Here is a 20,098-nt window from a genome sequence, read left to right on the forward strand (position 1 = left end):
ATTTTAAAGGCTTTGAAGCATAAGGCCAAAATGCTGGAAAGTTGTGGCAGTTTACAGTTCTCCCAAGAGCATATAAACATTCCTGTTTTTTTTCATCTTCAAATGCTAGGCATTATTTATAAGGCATTACTATTTATAAATATTTGCCGAAGTGGTACCTTATTTTAACTTGAATTCCCACATTTAGTAGTGAGATGAAACTTTTTTCTCACATTAACTCATAATCTGTATTTCTTTTTCAAATGAAATACATATCATGCACATTGTCCATTTTTCCTTGGGAATATTTATCCTTTCCTTATTGAAATACTTTATATTTATTAAGGGAATTAATTTTTTGGTCACATATGTAGCAAGTATTTTTATAGTTCATTATTTGCCTTCTAACTTTCTTTACAATGCTTTTAGACAATTATTTTTTTAAGTTTAGTCAAATCTATTAATTTATTCATCTTGTTTATTGTTAGTTACCAAAGGCTTCCCTGCCTTAAAACAGTTAAAGGTTTATCTACAATTTCTCCAGTTGTTTTTGTTCCTTTAAGAAAAAATTACCTCTTTAACGAGAAAAACAAATATACTATATTAACACATATATATGGAATCTAGAAAAATGGTATTGATAAAACCTATTTGCAGGGAAGGAATGGGGAAATGGCAACCCACTCCAGTATTCTTGCCTGGAGATTCCCCATGGACAGAGGAGCCTGGCAGGCGACAGTCCACGGGGTCGCAAGAGTTGGACACGACTTAGTGATTAAACCACCACCAATGGGGATGCAGGTGTAGAGAATGGACTTTTGAACACAGTGGGGGAGGGTGAGAGGAGGACAAGTGGAGAAAGTAGCATCAACATAAACACACTCTCAGGTGTAAGATGGCTAGCTGGTGAGAGGCTGCTGTGTAGCACAGGGAGCCCAGCCCGGTGCTCTGCAATGACCTGGAGGCATGGGATGGGGCAGGGAGGCTGGGGAGGAAGGGGTATGCTGTATAATTATGGCTGATTGGCGTGGTTGTACGGCAGAAACCAACACAACACTAAAAATTTTAAAAACAAACAAAAAATTACCTCTTTCATGCAGTAATCCAAATCATCTCACTTTTAAGTGAGACTATGAAGAGCAGTCTTGTACTGGACTGACATCATGGACTTTTAGGGCCAACAGAAGAATCACCTGTGAAGCATCTTAACCAAACAGGTGTGTGGGTCCCTCCCCCCGGCCTGTTGTTCCCAAAAGTCCAGGATGGTGATGGGGTGTGGGATGCAGATGACTGTGATGGAAAGCCAGGGGAGAGAGCCTCCGTCTCACTTCTGGGTGTGTTGCAGGTTTAGCCTTCCCTACTCCAAAGTCCTCTACTGCTTCTCATTTCCTGTTGTGTCAAGTTTAAATGACGGTGCCTCGTGTTTAGGGCCTTTCAGAATCTGGTTTGACCGTATTTATTCATTCATCTTGGTGATATCATGGCAAAGAAGGCATTACTTTCAAGATGTCAGCTATCTTTGCTGACTCTGCCATATCAGCGCCAATAACTGTGGGCAGACACAGCTCATAATGGATTTAAAGGAGCAAGGAGGGGCCCAGGCGTGAGGGCTCCTAGCAGGTGGCAGTGAGAAGGACTAGCTGGGAAACCCAGTGCTGCGAAGCCGCTTGCCCTAGATGTGTTTGTCCTCATTGGTAGGAAGGCTTATCAGGCAGTGTTCGAGAACAAGGACTTGGGAGCCACACAGACCCAAGTTCAGGTTTCTAACATCTCACCTGTATTGTGTGTGACCTTGGACAAGTTGCTTAACCCCTCTGAGCCTCGGTTAACTCATTTGTAAAATGACAGTTAACACCGCTCTCACAATATTGATGTGAGCTGTAAGTGAACTGATTTATGCAAAGTGCTAAAAACAGTGTCTGGCACAAAGCGTGACTAAATCATAACTGTTACGGACAAAAATGATTAATGTCTACGTGAAAGTTCTCAACCTTTTCCTTCCCATGCCTCATTAAAATTCTAGCTTTGCCTGTTCAGTTTTTCCTCCTCCCCTGCCCTGAGAGCAGGGTCCTGCCCAGCATCTTTGCAGTTTTTGAAGCAGTAAATTTAGGAAGAGAGGGACTGAGGCAAAGGACAGTGGGTCCACAGGGCACTGGTTAGGACTGCTCGAATAAAAGCCTTTAGGAAGCGTTGACCAGTCAGATACAGAAACACCTACTTTGTCTGAGGGCAGCTAATAGGTTTCCCTATCGTTTTTGTTGCTCTAAGTTATATTTTAAGAAATACATCTGTTATCTTTTGTGACTTAGTGATGAACCTGAGTTATTTTAAAGTACTCTTCTACTGCTGAGCTGTGTCATTTTGGCGGCAACACTGCATGGAGCCAAACCACACATGAACCGAAGCGTTAACAGGGTCGTGCAGTAGGACTGGATTTGCAGCGTCAGTCCTCAAGATCAGAGAATCTCAACACTGAACGGAACTTCAGACATGTCTTAGGTCACCCTCTCAAACAGTGGTTCTCAAAAATGTGGTCCCTGGACCAGCAGCATCAGCATTATCTGGGAATTTGTTAGAAATGCAAGTCCCCAAGCCCAGCCCCGAATTTACTCAATCAGAATCTCTGGGGATGGAGGCTTAGGAAACTGAGAATCAGTGCTCTCAAGTCTAATAATGTTCTCAAACCTGACATATATGAGAATCACCAGGAAGGATTCCTTTCTTTTTTAAAAGAAAAATCATTTATGTATTGGCTTTGCTGGCTCTTTGTTGCTGTGCACTGACTTTCTCTAGTTGTGGAGTGTGAGGGCTACTCTCTAGTTGAGGTGCACAAGCATGTCATTCCAGGCCTTCTCTTGTGGAGCACATGCTCTAGATCATGGGCTCAGTAGCTGTGATGCACGGGCTTAGCTGCTCTGTAGCGTGTGGAATCTTCAGCTTGAACCAGTGTCACCTGCATTGCTAGGTGGATACTTAACCCCTGGACGATCAGGGAAACCCAAGTTCAGTTCAGTTCAGTCACTCAGTCATGCCCGACTCTTTGCAACCCAATGGACTGCAGCACACCAGGACTCCCTGTCCATCACCAACTCGCGGAGTTTACCCAAACTCATGTCCATCGATTCAGTGATGCCATCCAACCATCTCATCCTCTGTCGTCCCCTTCTCCTCCCACCTTCAATCTTTCCCACCATCAGGGTCTTTTCCAATGAGTCAGTTCTTTGCATCAGGTGGCCAAAGTATTGAAGTTTCAGTTTCAACATCAATCCTTCAATGAACACTCAGGACTGATGTCCTTTAGGATGGACTGGTTGGATCTCCTTACAGTCCAAGGGACTCTCAAGAGTCTTTTTCAACACCACAGTTCAAAATCATCGATTCTTCTGCACTCAGCTTTCTTTATAGTCCAACTCTCACATCCATACTTGACTACTGGAAAAACCATAGCCTTGACTAGACGGACCTTTGTTGGCAAAGTAATGTCTCTGTTTTTTAATATGCTATCTAGTTTGGTCTTTCCTTCCAAGGAATAAGCGTCTTTTAATTTCATGGCTGCAGTCACCATCTGCAGTGATTTTGGAGTCCAAAAAATGAAGTCTGTCACTGTTTCCACTGTTTCCCCATCTATTTGCTATGAAGTGATGGGTCCGGATGCCATGATCTTAGTTTTCTGAATGTTGAGCTTTAAGCCAACTTTTTCACTCTCCTCTCTCACTTTTATCAAGAAGTTCTTTAGTTCTTCTTTACTTTCTGCCATAAGGGTGGTGTCATCTGCACATCTGAGGTTATTGATAATTCTCCCAGCAATCTTGATTCCAGCTTGTGCTTCATCCAGCCCAGCATTTCTCATGGTGTACTCTGCATGTAAGTTAAATAAGCAGAGTGACAATATACAGCCTTGACGTACTCCTTTTCCTATTTGGAACCAGTCTGTTGTTCCATGTCCAGTTCTAACTGTTGCTTCCTGACCTGCATACAGATTTCTCAGGAGGCAGATCAGGTGGTCTGGTATTCCATCTCTTTCAGAATTTTCCACAGTTTATTGTGATCCACCCAGTCAAAGGCTTTGGCATAGTCAGTGAAGCAGAAATACATGTTTTTCTGGAACTCTCTTGCTTTTTTGATCCAGCAGACACTGGCAATTTGATCTCTGGTTCCTCTGCCTTTTCTAAAACCAGCTTGAACATCAGGAAGTTCACGGTTCACGTATTGCTGAAGCCTGGCTTGGAGAATTTTGAGCATTACTTTACTAGCATGTGAGATGCGTGCAATTGTGTGGTAGTTTGAGCATTCTTTGGCATTGCCTTTCTTTGGGATTGGAATGAAAACTGACCTTTTCCAGTCCTGTGGCCACTGCTGAGTTTTCCAAATTTGCTGGCATATTGAGTGCAGCACTTTCACAGCATCATCTTTCAGGATTTGAAATAGCTCAACTGGAATTCTATCACCTCCACTAGCTTTGTTCCTAGTGATGCTTTTTAAGGCCCACTTGACTTCACATTCCAGGATGTCTGGCTCTAGATGAGTGATCACACCATTGTGATTATCTGGGTCATGAAGATCTTTTTTGTACAGTTCTTCTGTGTATTCTTGCCACCTCTTCTTAATATCTTCTGCTTCTGTTAGGTCCATACCATTTCTGTCCTTTATTGTGCTCATCTTTAGATGAAATATTCCCTTGATATTTCTAATCTTCTTGAAGAAATCTCTAGTCTTTCCCATTCTATTGTTTTCCTCTATTTCTTTGCATTGATCACTAAGGAAGGCTTTCTTATCTCTCCTTGCTGTTCTTTGGAACTCTGCATTCAAATGGGCATATCTTTCCTTTTCTCCTTTGCTTTTCGCTTCTCTTCTTTTCACAGCTATTTGTAAGGCTTCCTCAGGCAGCCATTTTGCCTTTTTGCATTTCTTTTCCTTGGGGATGGTACGTCACGAACTTCTGTTCATAGTTCATCAGGCACTCTACCAGATCTAGTCTCTTAAATCTATTTCTCTCTTCCACTGTATAATCGTAAAGGATTTGATTTAGGTCATACCTGAATGGTCTAGTAGTTTTCCCTACTTTCTTCAATTTAAGTCTGAATTTGGCAATAAGGAGTTCATGATCTGAGCCACAGTCAGCTCCCAGTCTTGTTTTTGCTGACTGTATAGAGAGGGCTTCTTAAAACAGTTTCCTGTCCTTCCCCCATCCCCCCTTGAGATTCTGATTCTCTGGGTGAGGATGGATCTGTGGATGCATTTGTAACAAGCTCACAAGTAACGCCCGAATTGCTGGTCCAAGGACATGTTTAAAAACCAGTCCTCTAGGATAATACAGGAATCTTTTCTACAGAAACTCTTGGAGCTGGTCATCCAACTTCTGCTTATTACATCTAAGGTCAGGGAGCCCACAACTACATTTGTTATCAGGCAGCTTTATTATCTTTCCTTAATAGTGAAGTCAAAGCTTGCCTCCCTATTCTTACCACCCATCATTTATAGTAATAATTCTGCTTTCATTGCCACTTGGAGTAGCAATGCCTGTGGCTCTGATACCAGGTGAAAACTGGTGGCTGGATTGTGGTCAAGTAATTCGTACTCCTGGCCTCTTGGTTATAATCACCATTGAACAGTTGTTCTTCAGCTACAGGAAGGACTAGTAATACATCACACTTTTTCTGTTTAGTACCTTAGCACTTTTTCAAATTTTTTTGAGATTATCAAAGGCTGTAAATGGCAAGCAGAGGAGAATCATCAGCTCATGAAACTGCAAAATGCTGGGGAAGACCAAGCTTTAAAAAGTGAAAGTGTTAGTTGCTCAGTAGGATCCCACTCTTTGTGACCCCATGGACTGTAGCCTGCAAGACTCCTCTGTCCATGGGATTTTACATACAAGAATAATGGAATGGGTTGTCATTACCTTCTCCAGAGGATCTTCCCAACCCAGGGATCGAACCCATGTCTCTTGCATCTCCTGCACTGGCAGGCATATTTACCACTGGTACCACTTGGGAAGCCCAGACCAAGCTTTAGGAAAGAGTAGAACCAGGTGCTCAAATAATGTCCTCAGGAGTCTTTTTTCATTTTCTGGATTGACTTGATTCTCAAAGTCTTTCCACCTGGGGACAAAGAAAATGAACGATTCCAGGCTTACTTTCTATCAGTGACCTATCCCAGCAGAAAGATATTATAAGACCTCCTTCTCAATGGTTCTAGAACACGCCCCAGGCTTGACATTCTTTGGATCTCTTGGGTTCTATGCTCATCTGTGAATCAATCATTTTGACCAGAGGGGATAACACATGCTAATTGGCTGGGCCTGGGTCATGTGCCCAAGCCAGAATTGGGCAGGGTTGGGGGGGGGGTGGGGAGCGGGGTTAGATCACTTCACAAAGACCATGAAGAAGTGATTGCCCAAAGGAAAAATCACAGTGCTATCATCAGAAGAAGGGGAATGGATACTGGATGGGCGTCCCTATCCAAAAAAAAAAAAATGCAATTAAATTTGGAAAGCTTTCCAAATTACAGATTCCCAGATGTCACCCTAGAGTCACCGAATGGGGATTTCTGCATTTCTTAAATACTCATTGTAAAAGACTACCTTAGTTGAGTGGTTAAATTATGCTTACTAAGTTTAGCCACAGTGAGAAAAGAGCCCTACATAGACAGAAGATTCTGAATTACAAATAGAAAACATATTTTTCACTTTCCCAAATACTGCTTCCTACAGAGTGACTTCCTTATTAGTAATGCATAGAGCCCACGCCTTGTGAGAACAAATTTGATGCCAAGACAAATGCTTTCTTATTCCTGAAGATGGCTTTCTAGGCCAAGACAGAATCAAAAAAGAACAATTATCCATTATGCATTTGCTTGCCTCCTTTTCTTCTTCCTTATGTTTCCCCTGACTCTTAGATTTTTTTTTTTTTTTTCAGGAGAACTTTTTTTTCCAGGTAGTGTAAACAAGCATTTTAATGTGAGTTGTTTTCACAGCCTTTGTTCCTCTATATTATGTCATTATTCTTTTTGTTTATGTCAGCCCCTTAAGTATTTAATCACAAATAAATCTGCCACTGTCAATTTTCTTTTGGAAAAACAGCAGTTCCTGGGAAAGGCTATTAAGAGCTGTCTTGTATCGGGTTGACATAATGAGCTCTTAGGGCCAACAGACGAAAATTAATTTTCATATTATGTCTGTTCCCCTAAGAGAAGGGAAAAAACAACTTTTATTATTCACTAAAGAGTTTAAGTTAATATAAACCGGCTTCCTTTCTTGGAGGAAAACAATAGTCAAATTAGTTTTGCTTTGGAGGGTTAATATGAGAAATTATATTTGGTTGTCTGGTTTCCAGAGCTGAAGATCTGAACAGAGATGAAGTCTGACAAACAGCGCTATAGGAAAATTAGGAGATTTAGCTTGTACAGTGAGGCTCACTGCTGGTTTTCCTGGGGAAAAAAATTCTGAAGCAGCACGCAAGTTAGAGATGTTGTAAAGTATAAACCACATATCTGGTTGTCTCCAGAGCCAGGATCTTAGAGGACAGGAAGCAAATATGAGTTAGCAATGAGGCGTGACGGCCCAAGGAGGTGTATGCAAAAGGCTGTTTGCTGTAGGATTGCTTGTAAAAGTGGGGAAAAAAAGTCCATCAGGAATGTATCAGTGCAATACTAATCATCTGTTAAAAAGATTAATACCTATCTGTATTCTGACTTGGAAAGATAACTACGATGTTCGTGGTTATTTAGTGAAAAGGAATAAGTAGCTTCTAGTAATAGCAAGTATGTAAAATTACATATGGAATTTCAGATTTTCTAGTAGCCAGATTTTACTTATGTGTTTGTTTATGGCCGCACTGGGTATTTTGTTGCTGTGCAAGGACTTTCTCTGGTTATGGCAAGCAGGGGCTCCTCTTGAGGTGCGTGGTCTTCTCATTGTGGTGTCTTCTCTTGTTGCGGAGCATGGGCTCTAGGTGCACGGGCTTCAGTAGTTGTGGCTCGAAGGCTTCATTGCTCCTCGGTATGCAGAATCTTCAGAGAAGGCGATGGCACCCCACTCCAGTACTCTTGCCTGGAAAATCCCATGGATGGGGGAGCCTGGTAGGCTGCAGTCCATGGGGTGGCTAAAAGTCAGACACAACTGAGCGACTTCACTTTCACTTTTCAGTTTCATGCATTGGAGAAGGAAATGGCAACCCACTCCAGTGTTCTTGCCTGGAGAATCCCAGGGACGGGGGAGCCTGGTGGGCTGCCATCTATGGGGTCACACAGAGTCGGACATGACTGAAGCGATTTAGCAGCAGCAGCAGCAGCAGCATGCAGAATCTTCCTGGACCAGGGATTAAATTTGTGTCCCCTGCCTTGGCAGGCAGACTCTTATCCACTGTACCACCAGGGAAATCCAGTACTAGCCATATTTTAAAAGGTAAAAAAAAAATAATAATAAAATTTAATTTCAGTAACTTATTTTATTTAACTCAGTATACCCCAGATATTACCATTTTAACATATACTCATTATTACAAATAATTAAGGTAATTTTCTTTTCTTTTTGAAATCTGGTGTATATTTTCTGCTTCAGCATTTTAGTTCAGAGCAGCCACATTTTAAGTGCTCCAGAGCCGTGTGTGGTTTGTGCGTGCCTTACTGGACAGTGCAGATGTGGACTCTCAGGTGGGAAAGCTGTGAAAGAATGCATCAAGGTTTTTGTTTTGTTCTGTGAATTGCAGAGAAATAGGGAAAGGTAAAGACATTGTGAGAAAAATGTGTGGAATACCAGGAGATTTTAGGAAAAGGGAATCGATAAACAAACTTTATTAGTGAGAAGGATGACTCTGATTTGATGGACTTAGCTTAACTGTTCACATAAGCCCCAAATAAAAGTTAGATTTTGAGACTTATATGTGAAACCACTGTGTAGCATGGCTACATGATCTAATTTAATTTGGGGGAAGGAGGAAATTAGTGTAAATAGTTTTAAAAAACAGAAAGAGGTTATGATTTTTCTGTGTCAAATGTTGCTGCTGGGTCATCCAATGAAGAGCCAGGAATTGACCATTGGCTTAGCATCATGTGGGTCACAGGTGGCCTTTGACAAGAACTGCTTCTTTAGAACAATGAGGGTGAAAGTTGCACTGGACTGGCTTCAAGAGACAATGAAAGGACAGAACTGGAAACAGTGAGCCCAGTCAGCTCTTTGCAGGGCCGGAGGGGGTGTGAGTTGAAACTGTTTGGTTTTTTGTTTTGGTGTGTTCTGCTTTTGTTTAATAAAGATATTTATGTCTGGTGGGAATGATCCAGTAAAGAAAAAAAGATTCTTGGGCGGGGCGGGGGAGGGGGAGGTGTTTTACTTGAAAAAGAGAAAATTCACAGAGGATATAATAGCTGCCCTCTCACATTTGAAAGGATGTAATATGTATGGATGTAAGAGTTGGACTGTAAAGAAAGCTGAGCGCTGAAGAATTGATGCTTTTGAACGGTGGTGTTGGAGAAGACTCTTGAGAGTCCCTTGGACTGCAAGGAAGTCCAACTAGTCCATCCTAAAGGAGATCAGTCCTGAGTGTTCATTGGAAGGACTGATGTTGAAGCTGAAACTCCAATACTTTGGCCACTTCATGCAAAGAGCTGACTCATTTGAAAAGACCGTGATGCTGGGAAAGATTGAGGGCAGGAGGAGAAGGGGACGACAAAGGATAAGATGGTTGGATGGCATCACCCACTCGATGGACATGAGTTGGGTAAACTCTGGGAGTTGGTGATGGACAGGGAGGCCTGGCATGCTGTGGTTCATGGGGTCGTGGAGAGTTGGACACGATTGAGCAACTGAACTGACTGAACTGAATATGAACAAGGAATTAGGCCCTCTCTCTGCATGACCCCGGGCTAGACCTAAAATCACAGTGGCTACAAGGGATAATAAAACAGACTGGATTCAATACACAAATCCAGTGGCCAGTGCAGCCTAAACTAACATGATGACCTCGAGATGTAGTAAAGTTTTTATTGTGGAGACATTAAACCATCTATCCGTTAGCCTGTGTGTGTGCTCAGTTGGTTCGGTCATTTCCAACTCTTTGTGACCCCATGGACTGACTGTAGCCCACCAGGCTCCTCTGTCCATGGGATTCTCCAGGCAAGAGTAATGGAATGGGTTGCCATTACCTTCTCCAGGGGATCTTCCTGACCCAGGGATGAAACTTTCCTCTTATGTCTCCTGCACGGGCAGGCGGGTTCTTTACCACTAGTGCTACCTGGGGAGCCTGGGAAGCAAGCCCATAGGATAGACTGGTATTTCTCAACTCTTCTGTGATTTCGGTACACTTCCGGATACAACAGTTTTTGGTGACACACCTGGAAAAGGCTGAAGACAACATGAAGCAAGTTGCGGGGAGTGATCACAGAGTCATTGCTCTGGAGTAGCAGTGACTTTAGAAGTGTCCACAGTTAGTGCGTGTTCTTTTGGTTGCCTTTTAGCACCTCTTTGCTGATTGGAGCAGAAAGGCCTAGTGCTGTGAGCAAGCTCTTTTAAATTCTCAAGGCCAAATGCCTATGTTTTCCCTTCAAAGTACACAGTCTCTTTTTCTTGCCCACTGGAGATTGTACCATTGCTCCCACCTGAAGACTGTGCATACTCTGCACTCTGCACAGGGTCACATGAACTGTTAAGCTCAAAACCCAGTGAGACACACATCACTATGTAAGGCCTATCGGTCAGTAATCTGTTGCAGACAACAGAAACCACTCCACCTGGTAGAAGCAGAATGAGATTTAATAGCAATACAGGAAATTAAGTGCTTACAGACTTGTTGGCAGGGCCGGAGAGCAGACTCTAGCCTGAGCTCCCAGGCACAACTCCTGTCCCCAAAACCACTGTGCTCTGCAGTGACCAGGGAGGCTGCCACTGCATAACAAGAAGCTGATCCATCAAGAAGCAGCTGCCACCAAAGCCAGCAGCAGAACCAACCCGGCTTTGATCCCCAAAGCTGCCCCTGCTCCCTCAGAAACCCAGAGAGTCAAGACGCTGCTGACTCTAGGACCACACCAGCTCTGTCATGATCTCCAAAAGCAAGCTGGTGCCCTGTGTCCTCTATTTTCATCTGCCCAGCTCCGATCAGTCTCTCACGAGTGCCTCTGATTTAGAGTGTGGACTCTAAATCACATCCAGAACCCTAAACTGCCAACCAGGTTAAGAAATTATGTCTCAGCCTTCCAACTTTTGCGATTGTTCCGAAGTATCTGCCACTGACAGCATCTTTCTTCAATCACAGCAAACATAAATAAGACACACTGATCCAAAGTTGGTAGTACACACTGGTGTGCTGCTGTGTAGCTGGCACGCCAGTCTTGGAGCCGTCTTAGTGGGCGAGGAGGTAAAACTGGGAAATCAAGCCTCAGATGACTTTACAACCGTTAAATGTCAGTGATTCCATAGTTTTAATACAAATGAAAGCTAGGACATAAATTCCTGTCTCACATTTTATGACCAGAGAGAAAAGTGCCTTTAGAAGCGCTGCCAGCCATTAAGGCTTTCCTAGCATCAGTGCCATACATCAGGCCTGGTTGATGCCTGGCAGATGGATTCCTTTTGCTCCCTGCACTTGTCACAGTCCTCACGGACCAGCTGCCTGTCAGAGATGGATAAAGAAATAGAGCAGGTCCCACAGCGCTCTGGCCAGGGCCACCAGTGACCTCATTCAAAAAGAGCCAAAACAGCCCCACGAAGTCTCTCTATTCCGAATGAACTCGTTCCACATATTTTTACATTTTCTCATAGCCACGTATTCATTCAACATATATTTTTCGAGCCCTTCTCTGTGCTAGGCACTCGGGGTACACCATGAACAAGGCAGATGGGGCCCTGTTCTCATGGAGCTAACATTTAGTGGGGGGAGTGGTGGGAGGCAGACAGGGTACCAGTAGCTGGGGTGACTCCCAGGGCACTGAGTGCTGCAGAGGAAGAAAGTGGCAAGATGGGGAGTGACTGTGTGAGAGGAGACAGTTTCCTTCGGGATAGAAGTCTCCTCGGGGCCCCCAGCTCTGTGGGAATTACTGCTCCTTTGGCTGCTGAGCCGGCTCAGACCCCAAAAGCTGATCATGGTTTTCCGATAAGCAAGAATGAAGACTTGTGCAACTAAGGTTGTCTTCAGCCAACAATCTGAACGGGAAATAAGATACAAGATCAAGAACGTAAGGGAAGGACTTCCTGGCAGTCCAGTGGGTAAGACTTCGCCTTCCAGTGTGGGTGAGGCAGTTTCAATCTCTGGTCCGATCCCTGGTCAGGAAGCTAAGATCCCCTACGCTTCCTAGCCAAAACCCCAAAACATGAAACAGAAACAATATTGTAACAAATTCAATAAAGACTTTTAAAATGGCCCAGATCGAAAAAATAAATAGAACACAAAGGAGTATGTGTGGCTTCCAGAAGTTTCCCATGTTCCTTGTGGAATTATGGGTGCAGCTCAGGGACCCATGCAGCTGCACCAAAGGAGCTCTCATCCCTGTGGAAGGAGCCAGAACTGAGATGCTGTTGCCTTGTGTGCCACGTTGCTGCCTTCCGGGGTCCACCTCCCAGCGTCTGAAACAGCACTCGTGCCACAGTTGTGTTGGATGGCATCACCGACTCAATGGACATGAGTTTGAGCAAGCTCTGGGAGATGGTGAAGGGAAGCCTGGCAGGCTGCAGTCCATGGGGTCGCAAAGAGTCGGACACAAATGAGTGACTGAACAACAACAGCAATCCCTTTAGACTCATGATACGGATGCTTGAGTCGTCCTGAGGGCTTGGGAGTCACAGAGGAGAAGACTGTAAGCTGTGTGCATCTGAGGACCATCCCCAGTCCAGGAAGAAAGCACACACATACACAGCCCCACGCAGGAGATTCACTCACAGGCACCCTCATTTCCTCCCCTTCAGGCCCACTCCCCTCCCAGAAAGCACCTCCACACTGTGAACCAACCCTTTTCCTGCCACAGTCTGGGATTTTTACTAGAACCTTGAAAAGTCTGTCTATGGTATCATCTGATCTTTTGTTTTGAGTTCTTACTGTCTCTCTCTCTTTTTTTTTTTTTTTTTTTGAGAAAACCAAGCTATTGTTATGTTTCCTTTGATTTCTATTTAAAAAAAAATCTTCTCATCTATACTCTCATCTGTCTTTTATAAACCTCTTTTCACAGGTCCTGTGCTAGTTTTCTCCTGCATGTTCATCTTGGGTAGAAGCACCTCTGTCTGGGTCTGCATTTACCCACTGATAATATGGGTAGATTAACCTTGACCCCAGCTTCTCTGAGCGATGGTGCATCTTCTCTTTCAGAGCTGGTGCTGGAGGTCTGGCTTTGATGTTTCTTGGGAAGTGGGAAGGGGACAGAGGCAATGGGGACATGCTGTCTGGTTTTACTCTCTCCCCACCCTGTCCTCCTGTCTGCAGAGTCCCCTGTGCCTGTGGTATATGTGACCCCATGGCAGGTCTTCCCTTGAATGTTCAGCTCTCCATCCTCTACTCACTTCAGGGCAAACAGGCTCCTCCAAAGAGGGCCTAGGTCAGTGGGGTTCCCCATGGTTCACGGGCCTTTGTTTAGTGGGCTCAAATGTACTTGGGTAATATCTTTTGAGAGGTTCAAATGGCTCTTAAGATGTACTCTTCCTTCTCTCCTTCAGCCTTTCCTCAGATTAGGCCTCCGCTTCTTTTTAGAAAGCTGGGCCCATGAAAAAGAAAAAAGAACAAACACCTTCTGCCCAGTGCTGCTCATGCTTCTGGGCCTCATGCCTCCAGATCAGGCACTGTCGGCCTTTAGAACGTTCTTGCCCATACAGCAGATCTTCAGAATTACAGCATGGAGTTTCTCCCTTCTCTTGTTCCAGTAGCTTTTCTTCTGTGTATTGGGCTATTTTTGCTCATTTCCATGGGTTCCAAGGAGTTATGCAGATGAGCACTTCCTCTGCCATCTTTCCAAGAAGTTCTTCCTCTGCTGAATATTTTAAATAGTGAGACAAGAAAGATAAAATAAGTCAGACGATTAAGAGGAACGTACATTTTTTTAAATTAGAAAATTAAGACTAGAAAAGATAACAGAAATGAGTAAAGGATTAAAATTAACAGTGATGAGACAGCATCTGAACAGTTAAACAATGAAGCTAAAAAATTAGATGAGAGTATAAAAAAAGAACTCAAAAACTCAAAGAGTAAAGTTAGGCAAAAAGACAAAATTAAACAGTGGAAAAGGTTTAAAAGAACTAACATTTAAGTGTTTCTAAACATAATTTTAAAGATGAAAGGGCTAGACATGCTAAAACAATGAAAAAATCTTAGTATTTAAAGATTAAAAGAATATAATAAACATAGGAGGTATTTCCTTCTGTAATGTTCCATGTTAAAGATGTATCTGTATTTACTGATTTACAAAGATATCCAAGACTGGATTAGAGAGAAGAGCAAATTACAGAGCGCCATTGTAGTCTCAGTACATATGTCACATAAAAGTTGTGAATATGTAGACAGAGGAGTGATGGGAATCATACCAAACTGAACTGGGAGAGGTAAGGGATCGGAAGTGGGGGTGTCATGCATACCATCAGATCCCTTCACCATTTCTGGAATCTTCTCCCCTCCCCTCTTCAGTGCACTTTTGCCCTACCACCCACACCTGGGTGGCCACCCTTCCTAGGTGGGCTACCCTCGCGCTTACTGCAGCTGCTCTGCCCACCTGTGCAGAGAGCACCGTGTGCCTGGAGTTTACAGCCCCCACCCCGCGACCCAGGGCCCTCAGCTCCTCGTCGCAGGTGGGACAGCTCTGATGCATAACCGACCTCAAGCAGATTGAAAAGCCAGCTCTGTATGTGATTTTACATTTTCTAGCCACATTAAAATCCATACACTTTATCTTCAACATGTAGTCAACATAAAAATTATTGAGACAGTCTGCATCCTTTTTTATTCGTACTAAGTCTTCAAAGTCCGGTGTGTGTTTCACATGCGCATGTCTTACTTTCCCTGCCTGCATTTCCTTGCTCAGTGGTCACATGTGGCACGATGCTACTGCATGGGACAGCCTGCCTCCACTTGAGTTGAAGCTGTTCCTTCACAGGACTTCGCCTGACAATGAAACCTCACCTCCCCATCCGGCTTCCTTCACTCCCTTACCGGTTTCTTACAGGAGCACTCTCTTTCCTTTTTAAAAAAAACCTTGCATAATTGAGAAAGGAACATTTTCTTAATAAATCTTTTGCATACAACTGTTATTTTTGTAATTTAGAAAAATCTATAGAGGGTTCAAAGAAAAACTGTGCCTCTCACCCAGAACCCTGCTTCGTTATTTGTTTGTTTGTTTATTGCTAAGGCAGCCATAACCCCTAGGACTCTGGGTTTTGGAAGACTTGAAGTACCAATGAGTAAAGAATAACTGACAACAAACATACCAGAACCTTCCCTCCTTGCCATTTGTCGTACGTGGAAGGCTTGAGCCTTTCGTGTCTGTCGAGCTGCTTCCAAGATAAGTGGCCTGAAGCCAGCTAGGGTAAGATTATCCAGCAGTCTGGGTCAGGTATGTAGCTTGTGTTCTCAGACCCAGGCAAGGTGATGGGGGGAGCTGGGTCATCACTTATAAACTTGGCAAGAGTGACCTTTTTTCTTTTGCAACATGCCTGCAGCCTATAATTGGTACCACTGCAGCTTGGGAGTGGGTAGTGCCCATCTGGCTCCAAACACCCAGGCTGTGTGGAGTCACTTCTCTTGGCATCTAAACCCGGCAGCAGGATGGGGGCTCCCTGTCAGAGGCCTCTTCCTCACTAATAAGACCACCAAGGCTCTTGTCTTTTGCCTCATCACAGCGTTTATTGAGAAGACAGTATAAAGAGTCCCTTTTGACATAAGTGTTAGCTAAGACTGATTTTTATTTTTCCATTTCCAAGTAGTTGGATTTTCTTTGCTTTGGATTTGTGTGTCACTTTAGGTAGAGATGAGGGAAGAATGCTGTTGATTGGCTCAGAAAATAATTCCAATCAGAAAAAGCGGGATGCTTACATTTCCTAACAAAGCTGACCTCTTTTGTCCCAGAATCACCTTCCCACCTTCCTCACTGTGTCACCGGAGAAAGAAACAGGCTTGTTTCAGTAATGCATTTCTCAATTTCTTCCCATAAACCATCCATTCGTTAATTCAACAAGTGGTTACTGCTTACTTCCTCTATGCCATTACTCTTGAAATGTGACTTTGGTCCTTTTGACTACAGCGTTGTTGCCAGCATAGGCTCTTTTTATGGCTCTTCTTGGCTGTTTTAATTGGAAGTTGGGAGATAAACCAGGCACTCCTGGACTAAACACCGATGGCTATGAGGTCCATCCTCTGCAGGTACTCCAGACCGAGCTTTCCCTTCCCCAGCGGATGCTGCCTTTTTCTAAATAAGTCTGTGATGGTTCACATACTCACTGTCCTCCTTGTACCTTCGACTCCACTGCCTGGGAGTGTGGAGGCCTCCACTCATTGCTAAGGGATGTGATAGGATTTGGATGGTTCTATGGCCGTGATGTCACAGTGTGCAGTAAGGGTTTGGTGCAGTCTTGGTGGGGCACCTGGATCTTGGGAGTGTCTTGTCTTCACCCCTTATTACTGACGGGCTGGCCCCCAGGGAGGGAACAGGCCAGCACTGGCCCGTGTTCTACTCTGTCCTCAGTGCTTTTCCCAACCCCTCTGCTTCAGTACAGCACTGCAGCCTCCAGGCCCCCTGATGGACCCTCTGACGAAAGGGCCCTGCGGGAATCAGATGGCACAGACCCTCATGTGGAAAGCCAAGTCCTCTCTGTCCTTTGGCATCCAGCCCCTGCAGACGTGGCCGGCTAAAGACCCTGAAGTAGAGGCCCAGGTCAACCTGTAAGTAAGTAAGAGAAGCATCATCTCAGTTGGGGCTCATGCTCACTCTAGCTTGAAACCCTAATGCTCAGGAAGAAAATTATCTTTGGGGGGAAGAGTATGGAGGGAGAAGGGAGTGGATATTTGATTGGGAGATTTCATTTCTGTTTCTTAATGGTGCCTTATATGCATTTGTGTATTTACTTAGCCATGATCATTGAACACCTACTCTGGCCAGGCCTTGTGTCAGGCATGGCAGGCAAAATAGATTCAGCTCCTGTTCTCAGGGGATTTATAGCTCATAGAACAGATAGTCATTAATCAGATAATCACACAAATAAATTGTGACAAGTGCAATGAAATGTGGTACCTTGATTCAATAAACATTTACAGGATGTCCTCAGTGTGCCAGCAACATACTCAGGATATAAGGAAATAAGATATCTCCTCACCTGTGGATATCAAATAGTATCTAGAAGGGGAAAATTCCAATTATTATTCAGAAGAAATGATAATAATAACTATGTTATAACTAATATATTAATAGATTCTAGGTCCCAGAGGGTGGTAACTATGTTTTATTAAATTTACTCCTGAGTCCCCAGGGCTTTGTTAGGGTGTACACTATTTGCTGGATGAATGAATAAGTAATGAATGAAGAAGAGGATACCTCAACACAGGGGTGCTTAGCTTTCCAGGGGAATCAAAGGCAACTAGCTGCAACAATATGATTGCCTTAAGAACAAGAGATACTTCATCGATTCCATGCAACAAAAATTATCAATGCTTACTGTACCTGGTGCTTTTGCGAGCCTAAATTCCATTGAGGGTCATGGATCAGAATCACCTATCAGGCTTAAGAAATAGCTGATGCCTGAGGCCCACCCCAGAGATTCTGACCCAGGGACAGCCTTTCCAGGAAGGCAGAAAAGTAACCAAATATTAATAACTCCATTGCCACTAGAAAAGGAGCATGTAGAAAGTGCTACAGGAGGAAGGAATCTGTTGGAGGACAGGGAGGAAAACGAGAAGCAGTTGCACTTAGCCAGTCAGGATGACCGGCAGCCAGGCAGGAAAAGGAAAGAAAGCCACTTGAAACAGAGGAAACTGAAGAGCAAAGGCTCGGATCCGTGGAAATGGGTCCCAGCAGTGTTGACAGGCAGTAAACTAGTGATTCTCAAACCAGTGGTTCTGCAACCCTGGTTGCACAAAGTCAGCCTGGGAGCTCTGAAACAGAAAGCCGGCACATTCTACCCAAGATGCGCAAGTCAGGGTGGAACACAGATACCAATATTTTATACAGCTCCCCAGGGAATTCTCATATGCAGCAAATGTTGAGAAATGTTAAATGTAACATCAGTTACATTTAACATCAGTTCAGTTCAGTCGCTTAGTCATGTCCAACTCTTTGCAACCTCATGAACCACAGCACGCCAGGCCTCCCTGTCCATCACCGACTCCTGGAGTTCGCCCAAACCCATGTCCGTTGAGTTGGTGATGCCATCCAACTATCTCGTCCTCTGTCATGCCCTTCTCCTCCTGCCCCCAATCTTTCCTAGCATAAATAAATACAAAATAGCTATGAAGCAACTTATATGCCTAGCTAAAGTGAAAGTGAAAGTCGCTCAGTCATGTCTGACTCTTTGCAACCCTGTGGACTATACACTCCATGGAACTCTCCAGGCAGGAATACTGGAGTGGGTAGCCTTTCCCTCCTCCAGGGGATCTTCCCAACCCAGGTATCGAACCCAGGTCTCCCACATTGCAGGTGGATTCTTTCCCAGCACAGCCACAAGGGAAGACCAAGAAGATTGGAGTGGGTAGCCTATCCCTTCTCCAGGGGATCTTCCTGACTGAGGAATGGAACCAGGGTCTCCTGCATTGCAGGTGGATTCTTTACCAACTGAGCTATCAGGGAAGCCCTGAGGGGTATAAATTTTTATATCTCAGGCAATGGGGAGCCACTGATAGCTTGCATGATTTTAAGCGACAATACAGTTTGAAATAGACAAAGTTCACAGTTCAGTTCAGTCACTCAGTCATGTCCAACTCTTTGCAGCCCCATGAATTACAGCATGCCAGGCCTCCCTGTCCATCACCAACTCCTGGAGTTCACTCAAACTCAGGTTCATCGGGTCAGTGATGCCATCCAGCCATCTCATCCTCTGTTGTCCCCTTCTCCTCCTGCCTCCAATCCGTCCCAGCATCAGAGTCTTTTCCAACAAGTCAACTCTTCACATGAGGTGGCCAAAGTATTGGAGTTTCAGCTTTAACATCAGTCCTTCCAAAGAACACCCAGGACTGATCTCCTTTAGGATGGACTGGTTGGATCTCCTTGCAGTCCAAGGAACTCTCAAGAGTCTTCTCCAACACCACAGTTCAAAAGCATCAATTCTTCTGCCCTCAGCTTTCTTCATAGTCCAACTCTCACATCCATACATGACCACTGGAAAAACCATAGCCTTGACTAGACGGACCTTTGTTGGCAAAATAATGTCTCTGCTTTTTAATATGCTATCTAAGTTGGTCATAACTTTCCTTCCAAGGAGTAACAGGGTTTGGATAAATTCAGGATTGCTAGTTCTGCAGTGGGTTCTTCCAGGAAATCAGAGAAGTCTGGAGTCACTGCTGGCTTTTCAGAGCTGCCCCCATTCTTCCCACAGTGGCCCCGTAGGTCCGTTTATGAGAATGTGGGAAATGAATGTCACCTCGACTGTAAACTGAAATCTAAAATTTCAGTGAATGCTGAATTATTTGACCGAAATGCTCCTGTTTCTTGGGAGGTGGCTGGTAACTAGCGTCCAGGCAGGCCCAGCGCTCTACGCTGGAGAGCAGGGAAACCTGGGCTTCATCAGCCAAAGGTGAGATGGGGGAATGGCGCTCTTCCTTCCTCCCAAGCTCCAGGCCAGAGTCACAGCCCTCAAAGTGAACCCTGCGGTGGGCGCTGCTTTTGTCTATACTACAAGCCCCATAGAACACCGAGCGGATGACGTAGTCAAAGGGGCGGGCAGAGCTGCCGGGAAGCCTATGAGATGCAGCGGCCGCAGCCCGAGGAGGGGCCTTCCGGGATCTATTGGAGAATACGTTTAGGGGTGGGACCGGTCCTGGTGATTGGCGGCCGCAGGGCTGGCGAAACTGCAGCGGGAACAGGGAGGGCGGGGTTTGGCTGCACCCCAGATTCAGGGGCGTCAGGGCTGGACTCACTGGGAGCCAGATGTTGGGTTTTCTGGAAAACGGACTAGAGAGATGTGTCTTTAAGAATTGCTGCCATTCTACGGGCCGTTCATTCACTAACTCATTCA

At 44.5% G+C, this 20,098-nt stretch overlaps 1 protein-coding gene across 1 annotated transcript in view; it reads left to right on the forward strand.

Moving 5' to 3' along the window:
- Window positions 1-20,098, forward strand: part of GARNL3 (GTPase activating Rap/RanGAP domain like 3) — a 166,175-nt gene that overhangs the window by 2,708 nt on the left and 143,369 nt on the right. The window contains exon 2 of the mRNA XM_061433539.1: window positions 16,647-16,817. Coding sequence (XP_061289523.1) covers window positions 16,647-16,817 — 171 coding nt within the window. The remainder of the gene's footprint in view (window positions 1-16,646; window positions 16,818-20,098) is intronic.

This window comes from Bos javanicus, chromosome 11, assembly GCF_032452875.1.
Source record: "Bos javanicus breed banteng chromosome 11, ARS-OSU_banteng_1.0, whole genome shotgun sequence".
In the NCBI taxonomy this organism is placed as follows: domain Eukaryota; kingdom Metazoa; phylum Chordata; class Mammalia; order Artiodactyla; family Bovidae; genus Bos; species Bos javanicus.